General features: G+C 49.8%; 1 protein-coding gene across 1 annotated transcript; it reads left to right on the top strand.

Moving 5' to 3' along the window:
* HDC (histidine decarboxylase) lies at positions 1–17,160 on the top strand. The gene is made up of 12 exons (XM_036301088.1): positions 1–31; positions 2,301–2,473; positions 6,057–6,170; positions 7,097–7,219; positions 8,601–8,735; positions 8,989–9,132; positions 9,835–9,901; positions 10,753–10,915; positions 11,006–11,096; positions 14,326–14,424; positions 15,691–15,792; positions 15,929–17,160. Exons 1-12 carry the CDS (start codon positions 1–3, stop codon positions 16,670–16,672), a joined length of 1,986 nt encoding a protein of 661 aa, XP_036156981.1. The 3' UTR covers positions 16,673–17,160.
* Positions 17,161–17,380: the final 220 nt, after the last annotated feature.

Genomic DNA, 17,380 nt, shown 5'->3' with positions numbered 1-17,380 from the left:
ATGATGGAGCCTGAGGAGTACAGAGAGAGAGGTGAGCCACGGGCATCCCAGGCCCTCTTCCCCGCTGCCAGCCGCGAGAGCCGCTGTCGGCTGTGGGTGCTTAGATTTTGGGGTGTCATTTGACTGGGAGTTAGAGTTGGCTGTTGCAATTTTTTTTTCTGCGAAAGGAATGTGGGACCAGAGTTTAAAACTTTTCTCCACCTCTTTCATCCTTCCTCTCATATACGCCTACTCTGCCATGTCATGCTTTTCTTTTCTACTTTCCCACAAAATAGAGGATTTGGATTCCTGCTTCACTAAATGGCAAACGGGGGATTGATTATTCATATCCTGAAATAGGAAAAAAATTCCCTAAGTATTCTGTAGTCACTGCAAGATCTTTTCCTTCTTAGTATTCATTTTCCTATGTGTGAACTTTTCAGTAGTGTTCTTTCTTTCAGTCATACAGTCCGTCAAAGTTTAGTGTGCACCTGCTGTCCATCCATCAAGCCTTGTGTGCCGAGCAAAGCCAAACAGTTATCGCATGTCCAGGCATCGCTCTCCTGAGTGGGGAAGCAGCTCGTTGCTTATAATTTCTTTCTTTCTAAGTTTTTATATCCTCCTCCCACTATCTGGTTCTGTTGCCTGAGGTTCCTTTGCTGTGAGGTATTGTCCTGTGTCAGATCCAAGTTTTTTTCTCTCCTCCACCCAGGCTAAGTGGCTGTTAGCCGGTAGACGTTAACCTGCACTAGCTTCTATTGCTGCTTTCCGAAGGCACCTTCAGCTGAGAGCAGGTGCTTGTGTGTGAGTGGGACACAAATACCTTTCGTGCTGTCCCTGGACAAGTGGAGGGCTAGATCCAGGGCTCTCCGGCCTGTGGTGGGGGCCTGCTGCAGGCACGGGAAGCATCGGGCCCTGGGAGGGTTGAAGGAGAGCAAAACGCAAAGAGAAGGGCACGGAAGCTTTTGCTCACTCACAGTTTTGTCCGAGGCCGTCGTAAGAATTTTGCATGAGGTGGTGTAGAGGGAAGAGGCTCAGGTTCCCTTTCCTTTTCTCTATTTTATTTTACTTCATTTTTTCCATGGGGAAGAGGAGCACCAAGGAGGAATTCTATATATTGAGAAAGAGAGATGAATACGCAGACACAGATGGGGAGATGGAGAGAGAGAGTCAGAGAGAGACTCCAACAGGGACACCGCAGGCTGAAACTCCCACCCGAGAACTGAACGGGAAGAGAGAATACATAATTTACAGTGGCTTCTGAGTGTTTGACTTGGCTACCTTTCTTCCTATTCATTTGTTCATTCATTTGGTTAAATTTTTTTTTGGGGGGGGGCGGGGGAGAGCATCTAAAAAATGTTCTAAGCACAGGAAGGGAGATAAAGTGATTAAGGCAAGATTTCAGGCGAGTGCAGGGTTCTTAGTTGAGGCCTATGGTTGTGCTTTAGGAATTCCATGAACCTCAGAAATTATAGACCAAATTTTGCATGTGTGTCAGCCTATAGTTTTCATCCTATTCTTAAAGAAGTTTACGGCTCTAAAACACATGAGGAATTATTGATCCATTGGGAGTGGTGAACAGATAGATTTTCCCCCTTTCATCAGAACCCGGAATGGGAACTTGCCATGTGTGCTAACAAAGCGTGTGGTCTGTGTGCGTGTGTGAGTGCATGTGTGAGTGTGTGTGTGTAACAGTATTTGGATAGAAAGAGCCACAGAGTTTCTGCTGAACCTGTAAGGCGATGCATTAACACAGCGGTTCTCAACCTCTGGGTCGCGACCCCTTTGGCGGTCAAACGACCCTTTCACAGGGGTCGCCTAAGACTATCCTATATATCAGATATTTACATTACGATTCATAACAGTAGCAACATTACAGTTATGAAGTAGCAACAAAAATAATTTTATGGTTGCGGGTCACCACAACATGAGGAACTGTATTTAAGGGGCGAGAAGGTTGAGAACCACTGCCTTAACAGATGCTCTGTTGTTGGGAGAAAGGTGGGAGAGATGATCAAGGCTGACACAGACCAGGGAAGGGGAGGAAAAGGAAAGGGTGTACATTGACCCTGGAGTTTTATGCTTTGGAGATTTTCCCTGTTGGTCATTTGCCCACTCACACATTGCCTCCGTCATTCATTCACTCCCCCACGCGTTCTGTTCTTTTGAAGACAAGGCCTCTGCTGGGCATCCGGTCCCCCTAACCCCCATGAGCCCATCTCCCTTTCACCACGTTTCTTAGCCCAGACACGAGGGGCACAGCACACCTGGGCCAGGCCCAGCCAGGGGACATGAGGCTGGTTCCTCTGCCTCCCTTGCAGGAAAGGAGATGGTGGATTACATCTGCCAGTACCTGAGCAGTGTGCGGGAGCGGCGGGTGACCCCAGATGTGCGGCCTGGCTACCTGCGAGCCCAGCTGCCTGAGAGCGCGCCCGAGGACCCCGACAGCTGGGACAGCATCTTTGGGGACATCGAGCGAGTCATCATGCCTGGGGTGAGATGCAGTCACAGGAGTGACTCTGGACTTTGGGGAATAGAAGGGTGGGCGGGAGGCATGAGAAAGGCCTGGGATGACCCTTCAGCCACTCGGCCGACATTCAAACCCAACTTCTGGGCACGTGGAGGGCCAGGACTTCGACCGAAATTTGGTTTCTGATGCCAGGGGCGCTGTAGTGTCGGGTGGGGAGCGAGAGAGAATAAGGACTATGCCCAGGGCCTCGTCGGACAGAAGTTTGGCGATCCAGTGGGTGGGGGGAAGTGAGGAGCAAGGAGGCCTGTGGCCAGCAGGATGGAGAGGGGGCTGGGGTGGTCCCTGAAGCACAGCCGCAGGACCAGGGGCTCCCACAGAATTCTGGGACATGAGACAGAGCAAGGAGGCTGAGAACACAGCCCCCGAGGGCTGGGCACCTGGGGGGCTGAATGAGCCCCGTCAGCCCCTTCTTTCTCCTCCATGAGGTGAAGCCACCTCCTTCCTGATCAGGCGGAGGCCTTGTGATTGAGCTGCTTTTCGGGAGTAACAAGGGACTTTCCCCCAATCGCCCCCACTCCTGGAGACAAAGGGCACGACCTGGGGGCAGCCAGGAGCCAGGGCGCAGACAGAAGCTGGATGCTGCCAGGGCTGGGGCTGGAGCCGAGGCTCGGGGCCATGGGCCCTGGCGATGCCCCTGCCGCCAGGAGTGAGGAGCTGAGGAAGGCATTCCCGCTAAAAGTGCACGAGTCTTCCTCCCCTGGAAGGGCTGCCTTTTACAGGCCAGGCACTGTACCAGCCGCACTGCAGGCCAGCTTGTTTTATCCGACGGTGACCCTACGATCCCTGCTTTACACGTGAGTAAACTGAGGCACAGAGTTCATTGTCTTCCCAAAGCTGCAGAGTTTGTGCCTGGAAAACCCAGGACTTTAACCTGGGCCAGTCTTACTCCCAAGGCTCTGCTGTTTCTCCTACGCAGACGTGGAAGTCTCTGCTGGTAAGTGACTGAGGGCCTTAGGCTGTGCCGTGCCCACAGGCGCCCTCCGTCAGCTGTGCCCACACATGGCTGTCCCGCTCCCTCCCCCGCGTGGGGCCTTGGAGCTCTGACCAGCACATGCCCAGCAGCTCTTCCTGAGGCCAAATCCACTGGGGACCTGCTCCCATCAGCCCTGAAGAGCTGTGGACTCAGGCGTGAGGGAAATGTGCCTGGAGGCAGGGGTGAGAAGCTACTCACACTCAGACAGCGATGGCCAGTTTGCACCAAGCCACATACCCATCTCTCTGACCAGTCAGCCTAGTTCAGAAGCATATTTTGAAAATTTTTATATCAAGAAAACTTTTACTAAGGAGGCTAGCTCCCCGATAAGATTATCTCATGGATTTGATTCTGTAAAATGTCATCTGCTGCGGGGCCAACTGTAAGCTGGTAGTGCCGTGAAAGCAACTGTCAGAAGAGGCGGAAATGAGCTGATTCATTCGATTGAGAAATTCCAGCGGTTGCTGGGAGTGCGGTCAAAGAGGCTCACTTCTGGACTGAGAGATCTGTGTGTTTTGATAAGCGTCCCTCTGGCTTATCTCACGGTGTGTATCTCACCAGAACACCCAATTGCCCCTTGATAGGATCAGGAGGATGGAGCCCTCCTCTGCGTTTCCAAAATAATGTCGTTAAGCACGTCAGTAACGAGGCCCAATCTCTCATCTCATCTCACAGGCTGCACAGCCTCTCAGAGTTGGCCTGAAAGCTGCTGGCCCTCTGCTTTCTTGTTTTGGTCAGCACCTCACTGACAACAGGGTTAATTTTTCTCTCCCGGCCACCTCCGCGATGCAAAGAGAAGAAAAAAACAACAATCATTTAGCTTTAGTTCCAATCCTGGTTAGAAAAATCTCGTCTACTCTTGATGAGGGGAGAGCAGCAGCAGGGAGAGGGCAGGATGCCATCCTGCTTAGGCGTCTGGGCCCTGGAGTCAGACAGCGCTGGGTGTTTGGGCTCTGCTGTTTGCCCCTCTGAGGGGTGTGTGATCCCAGGGACGCTGCCTCTCTCCGCCAGCCCCAGTTCCCACCTGTAAAACAGGGATCATGGCAGAACCTACCTCCTAGGGGTGCTGTGAGAATTGAATACGGTAAGTCATGGAGAATGGGAGATACTGTTGTTACCTACGATGCCTTCCGCCTGGTGAAACGCAGAGGAAGAGGTATGATCACCCAAGAGTCAAGTCAGGATAAGTGATGTGCCCATCACCAGGTGATCACCGTACACATCTGCGCTTTACGTTTGACACATTTCCTCCAGGCTGGTTTATACAGCAGCCCCAGGAGACAGGATTCAGTTTTTGATGAGAAACTGAGGTTGAGAAAGGTGCAGGGGGAGATCCTGGTTTTATGGGGTCTGAATCCCCTACAAATTTTAAGATCCCCTTTAAGAAAATGAAATTAAGGCTGGATCTCAAAAGAGAATCATACAAAGATGGGACCTTGGAGGGTAAGTTCAGTAGCTTCACAATAGACAAGGTGACACAGCTGGTTAGGGGCAGAGGTAGGACTGGAACCTGTGCCTTTGAATTTAAGCCTGAGGCTCCTTCTACCATACACGCTGTCCAGGACACTGTCCTTGCTCTTGAGGGATAACAGGAATTTGTGCCCCCTAAATGACTCGATGCTACACCAAGATGTCATCGAATGAGCTCTCAGAAGAGTGTAACAACTAGAAAGAGAGTGTCCCATGGGCTGAGGGAAGGGATCAAAGGGACCGGGGAGTTGGGCAAGCATTTGTGAGGAAATGAATATGTAGTTGCTTTCTAAGAATTGACAGATTTCAGAGGGTCGAGTCTGTGAGCGTAGTACCTTCCTGTGAGGGCAAACAGGATTGCTCAAAGACAAGATTGAAGAGATAAACAGGGTGGGTTTGCAGAGAAGTGAGATGAAGCCAGATTAGATCATCAGTGAGGCCAGTGAGGCCAGTGAGCCCCTGAGGATGCTTCAGGGACCTGTTCGACTTGGCTCCTCCTTAGATTCAGCTTACGCTGATGGTGGGCACAGGGGTTAGCCTGGAGGCAGGGGTCCCATGCCTTTGGGCTTCCACTTCTCCTTCCCTCTTCTCTCCTCTCTCCATCCTCACTGGGAAGCTAAGGACAGATTTGAATCCATTCACCCCGCAGGAGATGCTTGCCTGGAGAGCTCAGTGATCTATAACACAAAGACTGCTTTTCACGAAACTGGATGAGACAAGCAACCGACTGTTCCCAACAGTCTCCCCTTCTTTTTATGACTGGGCAGGGGTGGCGGGGGAGATAAGCATTGGAGACTACTGTGAACATTACCCAGAATCCCCCACTCTAATTACTATAGCAGTTTCCATTTCACATATTCCCTTCTGGTCTTCGCATCTGTGCAAATGCTCCACTGAAGAGCTAGCTGAGAGGATGAGCAATGTGGGCGGCAAGGACACCATGAATATGTCTTATTTTTGTGGAGCCGTGCCACTTAGTCGGCTGTCTTGAAAATGTCAGCCCATCTCCAGACGGGGTGCTTCCCCTTGCCAGGGAGGGTCTCTGGAGGAGGACGGCCTCCTACACATGCCTCCGTGTCACCTGTGTACCTGCTCTGCCTCCAGGTGGTACATTGGCAGAGCCCCCATATGCACGCCTACTACCCAGCTCTCACCTCTTGGCCATCACTGCTGGGCGACATGCTGGCTGATGCCATCAACTGCTTGGGATTCACCTGGGTGAGTAGCAGCGGCTGTACCTATGACCAGTGGCCGTGGGGATGCAGCAGGAAGTGACATCCGGGGGCACACATATTTGGTCCTGGTCTCTGAATAGGGTTCCAACTTAAATATTAACCATGGTTATATTCTTTGGACTTAAGCTTTACATAAATGATCTCAACTTGTCCTGTCTAATTCTATGGAATCGTGAGTATTGGCCCCATTTTGTGAATGAAGAAAGTGAGGCTTAACTACCTTATCTCCCCATGATCACACAGCTCAGAGAGAAAAGAGGAGATTTGGACTGAGGTCTGGTTATTGCCACCATTTGTGACCCTAACTAAGCACTTTGGTGCCTGTAGATACAACTTCATCTGTGCTCTTGTTTTTGAGGCCCTAAGACTTCCCTTAATAATCCTTTAAGCACCAATCAGCTTTAAATTATGCCAGAATACTCTTAGAATAGCTTTATATTTTAAACCTGAACTCTTATAGGATATGTGTGTGTGTGTGTGTGTTGGGGGCCGGGGGTGGGGGTGGGGGGGTGGGGCTTGAGAGGGGAAGATAGATGCTATCATTTCCAGGAAGGAGTGCTTGCTTTCTTAGTCCTAAAACTTCCTACTGGCCTATAGAATGCCTCTCAGCTGGGTAATTAAGGGACTTGGGAGCCCAATGGAGGCAACCATTTCTAGGGCTTGGAGTCCCAAGAGAATCCACCTCATCGAGGGTGGCAAGAATCCAAAGCCCCACATTCTTTTCCCCTTTTGGTTTGATAGAGGATGGGGTGGCGCTGGGGCACAGGGCCTGGCCTTGATCTCTTCTCCAGGGATACTGTCACAGCCAGGGGGAATACTAGGGCAGAGACACATGTATTTCTGGGGCTGGTGGGCCCATCTTGGTGCCCTGGGGCTAACCAGACGAGGCTCTCACTTTCCGGCTTTCAGGCTTCCAGCCCTGCGTGCACGGAGCTGGAGATGAACGTCATGGACTGGCTGGCGAAAATGCTGGGACTCCCAGAGCACTTCCTGCACCACCACCCTGGCAGCCACGGGGGAGGCGTCTTGCAGGTGCCTCTATTGTCAAAGCTCCCCCTAGCCTGGGGGATAAGTAGTGGGGGATAAGCCAAACCCTTGCCTGGGCAATTCTCCTGTTCTCAGGAGTCTCCACATGTCACTCACACTGCCATCATCAACATTACCATCATCACTGTCATGGTTGACACCGTCATCACCAACACCATCACTGGCATAGCTACCACCCCCTGCTTAGCCGCCCCCTCCCCCCATTGCTGCCACTCCCTTCTCAACTTCCACTTAGTCCACACGGCTGCTTCCACCATCTCCACTCTATCTCTTTTCCTTGAAAAAGATGAAAGGTCAACAATGCATCATCACAGTTCCTGTCTTACTGGATTCAGGTTTCTTAGTTTACAATCTGACAACTCCCCTCCTTTGTCCCACTTCACACCATCTGTTAATGGGAAAAGAGAAGCAAGTAGAGGTTCTTCCCATCCCTCCTAAGTCCAGGAGGCCCTTGGCAGTGAGAAATTAACAGCGCACATCAGTTCGTCTAGTCCTACAACCCTATCTTTTGTATATCTATCAAATGATGGTTCTTCAAATATATAGAATATCTATCTATCTATCATCTATCTATCTATATTATATATATTTGATAGCAGGGAGCTATCAGCAGCGGGTCTTCCAGAAGCAAAGACATTGAAGACTGAGTGGATGAATGAGGAGAAACCCTAAGGATAATGTTTCTCAATTTCCAAGCATAAAGATATTTTGACCATTTTTTATTATTTATTTTGAATTTTACTGCACCATGATGAGAAAATATAGCCTCTAAAACCTCTTATTTTATTTTTTTAATTATCACCCGAGGATATTTTTCCATTGACTTTTTTCTTGGGGAGGGGGGAGTGGAAGGGATGGGGAGAGGCACACAGAGAGAAACATTAACGTGAGAGAGATACATCGATTTGAGCCTGCATCTGAGTTACGCGCCCTTGACCAAAATCGAACACAGGGCCCTTTGGTCGGCGGGCTGACGCTCTGTCCACTGAGCCAAACTGGCCAGGACGCGAGTGCTTTCTTTTAAGCATGTTTTACAAGAGGAACAAATGTATCTAGAACCAAACTTGTATCTATCAGAAGCTAAACATTCTCTTTTTGGTGTCTGTGGCCTCTCTGATAAAGATGCTGGTTTTAGGTGAAAATGAGCTTTCATTACTTCTCTGGAAAGTTAGAGAGAGGTGTCCCAGGGTTGCTTAGGGTGCTGTGAATGGAGAATGCAGAATAGGTCTGTGAGCTTAGGCAGGAGCTGTGTGCTCTTTTGAGGAATAGCTATTACACACACACACACACACCCTGTGAAGAGCCTGGGGAATTTGGAAGAGAACACAGGGAGAGGCTGCCACTGATAATCCTTCTTCCACTACAGAGCACAGTCAGTGAGTCCACCTTGATTGCCTTGCTGGCGGCAAGAAAGAACAAAATTCTGGAAATGAAAGCATCTGAGCCCGGGGCAGACGAGTCCTCCCTGAATGCGAGGCTCATTGCCTACGCCTCTGACCAGGTGAGTTGCCCACCACAGGCCATACCTTCAGGCCATTGCTTGGCTTCCGGAGTCTTGGCCCTGGAGTCATTTTCTTCCAGATATGAGTGTACTGGGGCTCAGGGGAGCACAGGCCTGTGAGATTGTCTCCAGGAACCGCAGGGACAGACAAGTGTTGAATGTTATGTGGGACTCCCTTACTCTGGCTTCAGCAGTTTTCGGGGAGTGCTCCTCCCAGGATGACTCTGCTAACAGGTTTCTGTGGTCCCGCCAGGCTCACTCCTCAGTGGAAAAGGCTGGTTTGATTTCTCTTGTGAAGATGAAGTTTCTGCCCGTGGACAGCAACTTCTCACTCCGAGGGGAAGCTCTTCAGAAAGCCATCGAGGAGGACAGGGAGCGGGGCCTGGTGCCTGTCTTTGTAAGTCAGAATGTGCTCTGAGCTTAGGATGATAGATGTGGAGGTGAGGAAGGAATTTTGGCAGAATGCAGGTAAGTAACAGGCTGCAAACAAAAGCAGAAAGGCCCTCAAATGCAATGTTTTATAATTTCTGAGTTGCTATTCATTTGTGTGTTAGAAAATAAATTTGGGAGGTTCATAACCAGCATTAAAAAAGGAAATGGAATAGAAAAATCTCAAAGTGCATTCCTGTAGCCAGAGTATGTATTGTTTGGTGAAACTTTTATTTCAAACACACATGTATATAGGTACTAGGTTACCATATAAAATGCATTTCGTTTTTTAAAAAAGATGTCGCTATTGATTTTTAGAGAGGAAAGGAGAGAGATAGAGAGATAGAAACACCAAAGATGACAGAGAATCCTCAATCAGCTGCCTCCTACATGCCCCCTACTGGGGATCGAGCCTGAAATCTGGGCATGTGCCCTGACTGGGAATCGAACTGTGACCTCTTAATTTTCATGGGCTGATGCTCAACCTCTGAGCCACATCGACTGGGCTAAGATGCATTTCTTACTGTGGGTCACAGTAAAATATAGTGTGAGATACCCACTGCTCTAGTGGAATGGTGGGGTAGATAATATCTGTGGTTAAATTTTCTTTCAAGCCAAATGTGTCCCAAGAGCCCACTTTCCCACGTTAACTTCCTGTGTTTGCCTCCAGGTCTGTGCAACGCTGGGAACCACTGGGGTCTGTGCCTTTGACTGCCTATCAGAGCTGGGCCCCATATGTAAGTCTGCCCTGTCTGGCTGGGAAGCCAAGTAATGAATTCTAGAATGTTCCCTAGAGCAAGAACCTGAAAGGAACTCTGTGGAGTTATCTTGCCCCTCCATGATCACTGCAGAAAGTGTAGGAAGAGCCACCACAGGTGACAAATGTGTCCTCCCAGGCAGCCAGGCCACTGCTTCCCCAGAGGTGTGACCAGGGGTGAGAGCTGCTCTCCCTTGCGTCCTGTCCTAGGAGGTGACAGTGTGAGCCTCAGGCTTCTCACTCTCTCACTTTTTGTCGAGAAATCAGCTTACTGCAGGCTGCACCCCAAAGCACGGGGAGAATGAGGACAGTGAAATGTCTTCTGGTCTCGGCTAAGAAAATGAGAAGTGGAGGGTAGGGGAAACCATGGAGGGAGATCACGACAGAAAAAACCCCCAAATGTGATTGTTTAAATCTCTGAACAAGAAACCAGCTAGGATGAGGGGCATCCCTCTCTAATGCGTGTATTAGACGCATTAACATTGCTCTCCGGGCCAGCGGCAAATTGGGGTCTGTGTCAGAAAGCTCTAGGATGAGGCCAACAGGTGTGGGCCCCGGCCAGGGAGGGGAACAGGCCAGGGTGGGGCTCTGAAGGCTCTCCCTGCAGGAGGTGGTGGGGCCTCATTCCAGCCCACTCCTCACATGGAGGCTCCCTCTCATCTCCACGGGCCTTGTCGTCCCAGGAAGCCAGAGCAGGCCGGCCTTTCCGGCTCTTTTCTTGTAGCCCACCAGCCAGCTGGGCCAGACAAGAGATGCCTTTTAGCTGGCTGGTGGCAACCCCCACTCCCACCCCAGGCCCCCCTCCCAGCCAGGTGACGTTTGCCCCTTCAGGTGCCAGGGAAGGGCTGTGGCTCCACATCGATGCTGCCTACGCGGGCACTGCCTTCCTGTGCCCCGAGTTCCGGGGGTTCCTGCAGGGCATCGAGTATGCCGACTCCTTCACCTTTAACCCTTCCAAGTGGATGATGGTGCACTTTGACTGCACCGGGTTCTGGTGAGTATGGCAGCTGAGCCCCCAGCCCCCGGGAAAGCCTTGCTTCCCCTGGAGAGGCCTCTGCCACTGATGCCCACTGGGAACCCACAGGGTCAAGAACAAGTACAAGCTGCAGCAGACCTTTAGCGTGAACCCCGTCTACCTCAGGCATGCCAACTCGGGCGCGGCCACCGACTTCATGGTGAGTGGCCAGGAGCGAGCGGGGGAGGGGACGGGGGTTCTGAAATGGAAGCTGTCTGCACGTGACCCCCAGGGTCTCCTGTATGTCAGCTCTGGTCAGAAAGTGGCCCATGGGGAGTCCACCCCATAATACTGCTGCTGTAGCCCTGTGCCCGTCATGAAACCCAGGACACTTTAAAAACCCTGAAAATGAGACCAACTTTTGAGGCAGTCTGTACCTTTCCTATTAAATACCTGTGGCCCTTTGAAAAATGTTTTTTAAAAATTATTCCGAGAAATATCTCCTTACCAAGAACGGAGCCATTCTCTTCTTCCTCTGTCCTGGACAATCTTTCCTGCCTGCCACCCAGCAGCAGGGCAGGGTGCAGAATTTCCTGGAGTAGGGAAAGGGGCCCCTTGCTTAAGTCACTTTTATGTTTTTGTCCTCAAGGAGGCGCTGTGGAAGGCTCCACCTTGGGGCGGGTCAGGGACATCCTTCCTGAGTTTCTAGATGCTTCTAAACATTCCCGGTGCTTTCACTGGCTGCATCTCAGTCTTTCCAACCCGCCCACATTCCCAGCCTGTATGATCTCTTGGGGAAACAGGTTCTTCAGATTTAACACCTCAGTTTGAAGACAGTCCTTCCTGTAATTGTAGGGCAAACAAATAAGTTGCTTGTCATGTCCAAGGGGAGGCGGCAGTGGCTTTGGGGAACTTAGTGGGCCTTGATTTCCTTATATGTTCACACTCAATATTATTTTGTATTAGTTTCAGGCATACAGCATAGTGGTTAGATAATCGTATACTTTACAAAGTGGTGCCCCCAATGTTTCCAGTACCCACCCGGCACCGTGCATAGTTTTTACAATATTATTGACTGTATTTCCTATGCTGTACCTTACAGCCCCATGACTATTCTGTAATTGACAATTTGTACTTCTTTTTTTAAAAAAATATATTTCATTGATTTTTTTTACAGAGAGGGAGGGAGAGGGATAGAAAGTTAGAAACATCCATCAGCTGCCTCCTGCACACTCTCCACTGGGGATGTGCCCGCAACCAAGGTACATGCCCTTGACTGGAATTGAACCTGGGACCCTCCAGTCCGCAGGCCGACGCTCTATCCACTGAGCCAAACTGGTTAGGGCCAATTTGTACTTCTTAATCTCTTTACCTCTTTCACCCCTCCCCTGTCTCCCTACCCATCTGGCCACCACCAGTCTGTTCTCTGCATCTATGAGTCTGGAACCTTACTGTTTCTATTTCTACATCTAGAAAGTGCTGCTTTGTACCGTTTCTTCTCTCACCTCTAATCCCATGGATTTAATTTTCAAGTCTACAAAGAAACTCCTGGAAAACTAAAGCTGCTATTTGCTGTGACCTGGGGGTCTTCCCTACTGCTCTGACCTGTGCCCCAAGCTCCTTTTCACCCAGGCGGCTGCAGCTTTAAATAGAAGCCCACAGCATCCTGGGAGAGAAGACTTAGGGGCTTCATTTCTGGGGACCTGGAGCCACCCAAACTCAGGCCACAGTCCTCTGACATCAGGGATGTACCATATCCCTCCCTAATAGCGAATGGGGGCAGGCAGGCATGGTCTTGCAGAGGAGACCTGCAAGATGGTGAAGTACACAGAGGAGGTTTGGGAATGCCTCGAGTTAAAGAAGAGCATGTCACCCGTTGTAAGCCCAAACGATAATATCAGCAGGAGCCACCCCGCTGGGTCAGCATGGGTTGGTTTTAGAATAGTGACAAGAGGAATAACTGGGTATATATAGACAGAGTGTGAAGAAATCAAAATTAAAATAATCTCTGCCTCTCCTTTAATTTGCTGGTGACATAAAGTAGCGAATTTATAAGCATCTGGAAAGCAATGTGTTTTTTTTTAGAGAAGGCCCCTAGCATCCCTTCGTTTTCCTCCCAGAGTGTCCGTTCAACTGTTAGATTCTAACAAGTGGTGGAGGTGATGTCCGCCTTGTTAACAGGGATTTTGCTCTGTGTCTGCGTTTTGATGCCCTCTGCTGGTAAACGCAAGTTTCCAAGCTGGTGCTCACCACGAGTGCTTTGCCTGGAAATCAAAGGCTTAGTATTTGATGTGGGAGAAATACTGTCTCAACCAATAACTGTGCCTGGGTCAGGAAGTTGGGGTAAAGAATGAAGGTGAGTATGTTTTTGAGGATTTGGCAATCCTGTGGATGAGTACGTAAATATTCAATTGCGTCAATATTTACTTTCAGTTAACAGAAATTGTGGTAGAATCTTCCTGACATTTGAAGAAGTGGTCACTAGAAGCCACATTAGCCATCAGAATAACTGGAAATGTTTCCCACACCCTTTGCTCTGTTTTCAGATCTGAGAAATTGGTGAGATAATGCATGGAAACATTTCAAATCTCTGGTGCTAGAGCAACCTTGAACTTTCAGCTCTGTTGAATTTAGTCACCAGGAAAAAAAGGTCAATGTTAGTCTAACAGAGGCTGACACGCAGATGCTCATTTGAAATCTGAAAGCTGGAGTGATGCCCCCTGAGGGCACAGGAAAAAGTTAGCATGAGAAAGTGAAATGAAATGATGACCGTCTCATGGGCTAGGCAGAAATACTACTGTGATTTGCGGCTCACATTTTAATTGTGTAAATAGCCCAAACTGGCTGTCAACTTCCTGTGAAGCTCTTTACACCCTTTTTGAACCACTTCCTGGGGGTGCTGTTCCTTTTCTGCCTCACAAGCAACCAGTAGGTGGCACTGGCCGAGGTCGCAGCCCGGTGGGGCAGAGCTGAGGAGACACCAGGTCTGCGGGGCTCCGGCCTCTGAGCTCTTGACTGCTGTACTTTACAGTTTGGGGGTGGGGTAGGGAGTAGAAATAGAACTTTATTTTCTGCTGTTCAAGGAACTGAGGTTCCCTTCGGGAAAACACAAACATATTGCCCTCCCTTACCTTGAGTTTCAGCCTGGATGAAATGTTTAAAGGTGCACTTAAACGTAAAGTGTCTTCTCCTTGGTTCAGGGTCATGGACTTGGTTTCCACTTGTCCTGCTCTTGGACATGGACTTATTGGTCACCTTCACCAGTGACTTCGTCGCATGACAGGGCAGCCTTTGGGTAACTTGCCTTGGCTGCTGCTTAGCAACTGCTTCAGAGATCTGGTGATACCGACCATCCCTGGAGGGCTGGGCAGGCAAGGATGCTAAGGCCCAGGAGTGCGTGAGGGGGCGGTGTCCTGTCTCTAACCTGGCGTTGTGTTCCTCTGTTTTAGCACTGGCAGATCCCCCTGAGCCGGCGGTTTCGCTCCATTAAGCTCTGGTTTGTGATTCGGTCCTTCGGGGTGAAGAATCTGCAAGCGCACGTCAGACATGTATGTAATCGTTTGTGGGAGGCCTGTGGGCTGAGCTGCGTTTGCTGTGTGTCCCAGTGGGAGGAAGGCTGGGCTCAGGTGTCTGGGGCTGTTCTCGGGCTCCTGGGAGTTGACTATTCAGGGTGGCCCTCTCTTTGTTAGCTAGAGGAACACTGAGCAGAGCATGACACATAAAACAGCTAGACAATATTTAGCAGGGTGCTTCCCTGAGAGAGCCTGAGGACCTGAACATGAAGAGATCTTGGAGACTGTTTTAAAGAGACCGTGCAGTGGAGAGAGACAAGGGTTCTGGATGAGGCTTGGAGAAACTCGTTTCATCCTAGTCAAAGACACGATTAGCTGAATCCCTTGCCTTCCCTTGAAATAGAGTAGCAGGTGTGAGAACCAGGTGACAGCAATTACTTAGCAAATGTTTGAGACGATTGGACACTTGGAGAAATTTTAAGAAATGAAAGAAGACAAGTACTGTTCTTGTTTAGTTAACAACATAGGAAATAACAGAAAAAAAATTGAAATTACCAAATTTCAGTGGAAGATCTATATGATACAAAGCTTAATTTTTTTTTATTATGGTAAAACATACATAAAAAATGTTACAATTTTAACCATGTTTAAGTCTACAATGAAGGGGCATTAAGTGAAATAACAATGTGTGCAACCGTCACTAGTATCAATTTCCAGAAATTTTTCATCTCCAGCAGAAACTGTATCGCCTAACCAGGTACACAGCCTCTCCACAGTGTACGTGGAGATGATGTGTCAAACACGTTCTTTGTGGAATATCGGGGAAAAGGGGATGCAAGGGCATGTGAGGCGAGAAGGTTTGGGAGGCGAGGGGAAGATGGTGCCTTTAGTGCAGTAGAAACAACCTGCCACCCTCATGAAGCATTGGCTGGGAATGCAGGGCCTGGGCTGGGTGTTGGCCCTCACTTGCCCCCTTGGCAGGTCAAGAAGCTGTGAAGCCAGGATATGAGGCTAAGATTGTCTTGATCACAAAATACATGCCTTCTGGTTCTGGGGTGAGTTGAAAGAAGGCCCTGAGACATGAGTCTGGAGGTAGATCTGAAACGACAAGAAACAGGGAGCCGTTGGAGTGTGCCCAGCTTGGAATAGGAGCAAAATCAGAGAAGAAAATGTGGCGGAAGCCATTCGGATCTCAGTGGTTCGAAGGTCCTGGCTTAAACCCACACAGCCGTGTGGAAGTGAATGCACGCTTGGCCCTTGCCTGACTATTCATCTCAGCTCTCTCTCTGTTTACAATTCTAGGGGACTGAAATGGCTAAGTATTTTGAATCTCTGGTCAGAAAGGACCCTTTCTTTGAAATTCCTGCCAAGAGGCACCTTGGCCTGGTGGTTTTTCGTCTAAAGGTAATGTCCTCGTCCGTGGCTATGCATGAAGCTATTCGGTGAATGCTTAGCATGTTGGAAACTGTAAATGCTGGGCTTTTGGGGATGCTTACAGGGGATGTGGTACAGACTCCACTTCTCTTTATCCTTCAAACAGGGTCCTAATTGTCTCACGGAGAGTGTGTTGAAGGAAATAGCTAAAGCTGGCCAAATCTTCCTCATCCCGGCGACCGTCCAGGACAAGCTGATCATCCGCTTCACCGTGACCTCCCAGTTCACCACCAGGGATGATATCCTGAGAGACTGGAATCTCATTCGCGACGCCGCCACTCTCATCCTGAGTCAGCACTGTACCTCCCAGCCGAGCCCTCAGGCCAGGGGCCTCATCCCCCAAACCAGGGGCCCCAGAGCCCTGAGCTGTGGAGGGGCCCTTCAGTCCGTCGGCGGGGCGGAGGATGACCTAGCCCAGGCCCGAAGGATCGCCAAGCAGCCTCAGCGTGCGGGGGCTGGTCTTGGGAGGGAAGACGGCTGCCCCCTAGAAACACTGCTGGACCCACCTGATGACTGCTTTTCCGAAGAGGCCCCAGCAGAGGCCAAGCGCAAGCTGTCCTCCTTCCTGATCAATTACTTGTCCGTGCGGAACAAGAGGAAGGCCGTGCGTTCGCTCAGTTGCAACAGCGTGCCTGCGAGTGCTCAGAAGCCACTGTCCTCAGAGGGCCCCGTGAAGGATGGGGGCTCCTCCACAGTCAACATCCTCTCTAGGTTTCCCGAGGAGGTGATGATGCTGAAGAAAAGTGCCTTCAAAAAACTCATCAAGTTCTACAGCGTCCCCAGCTTCCCTGAATGCAGCTTGCAGTGTGGGCTGCAGCTGCCCTGCTGTCCCCTGCAGGCGACGGTCTAGACCAGGGTTCCAGCGGAGTCGACCAGTGTTTCAGGGAGACTCCGAGCTCCTCGGAATTGTACGCTGAATTTGTGTGCTTATGTGAATGTGCATTTTTATAGGGGGGAAAGCTCATAATTTTTTTCAGATTCTCCTAGAGGTTTTATGGCTCATAAAAGGGTACAAATGGCGAGTTGAAGCCAGCATGGCCCAGAAGGTTCTAGCAGTTTGGTCAGAGAAAAAGGGCCCAGGGTGGTGTACGGACAGGAAGCTTCTGTGGTTTAGCTTGTGATATGAAATGTAACTTAGAAATAAACTGTGCTTGTCTATGAAAAATAAAAAAGCATATCCTGTGTGATTCAATTGATGACTGAAACATTGATTAATTAACCAGTGCATATCCTGGAGCCTAAATGCATGTACTTTTGGATTCTGCTTTAAAATTTTTTTAAAAAAATTGATTTCAGAGAGGAAAGGAGAGGGAGAGAGATAGAAACATGAATGGTGAGAGAGAATCATTGATCAGCTGCTTCCTGCACTGGGGATCGAGCCCGCAGCCGGAGCTGTGCCCTGACCGTGACCTCTTGGTTCATAGGTCAGTGCTCAACCGCTGAGCCAGCCAGCCGGGTGGATTCTGCTTTTAGAGGATACTGAAGATTTGGGTTTGACTGTGAACAAGTGAGTCTGGAGGAGCCCTCGGTTTGAAGAAAGCAGGCACTGTGGCTTACA

This window comes from Myotis myotis, unplaced genomic scaffold (genome assembly GCF_014108235.1).
Source record: "Myotis myotis isolate mMyoMyo1 unplaced genomic scaffold, mMyoMyo1.p scaffold_m19_p_1, whole genome shotgun sequence".
Classification (NCBI taxonomy): Eukaryota; Metazoa; Chordata; class Mammalia; order Chiroptera; family Vespertilionidae; genus Myotis; species Myotis myotis.
This window is presented reverse-complemented; position numbering and strand designations above follow the sequence as displayed.

Bases quoted from the DNA above. Each gene is read 5' to 3' on its own strand.
- HDC (XM_036301088.1), top strand. From the start codon at position 1: ATGATGGAGCCTGAGGAGTACAGAGAGAGAG. The intron at 9,133-9,834 runs GTAAGTCAGAAT...GTTTGCCTCCAG, and splicing joins GGGGCCTGGTGCCTGTCTTT to GTCTGTGCAACGCTGGGAAC. The intron at 11,097-14,325 runs GTGAGTGGCCAG...CCTCTGTTTTAG, and splicing joins GCGCGGCCACCGACTTCATG to CACTGGCAGATCCCCCTGAG.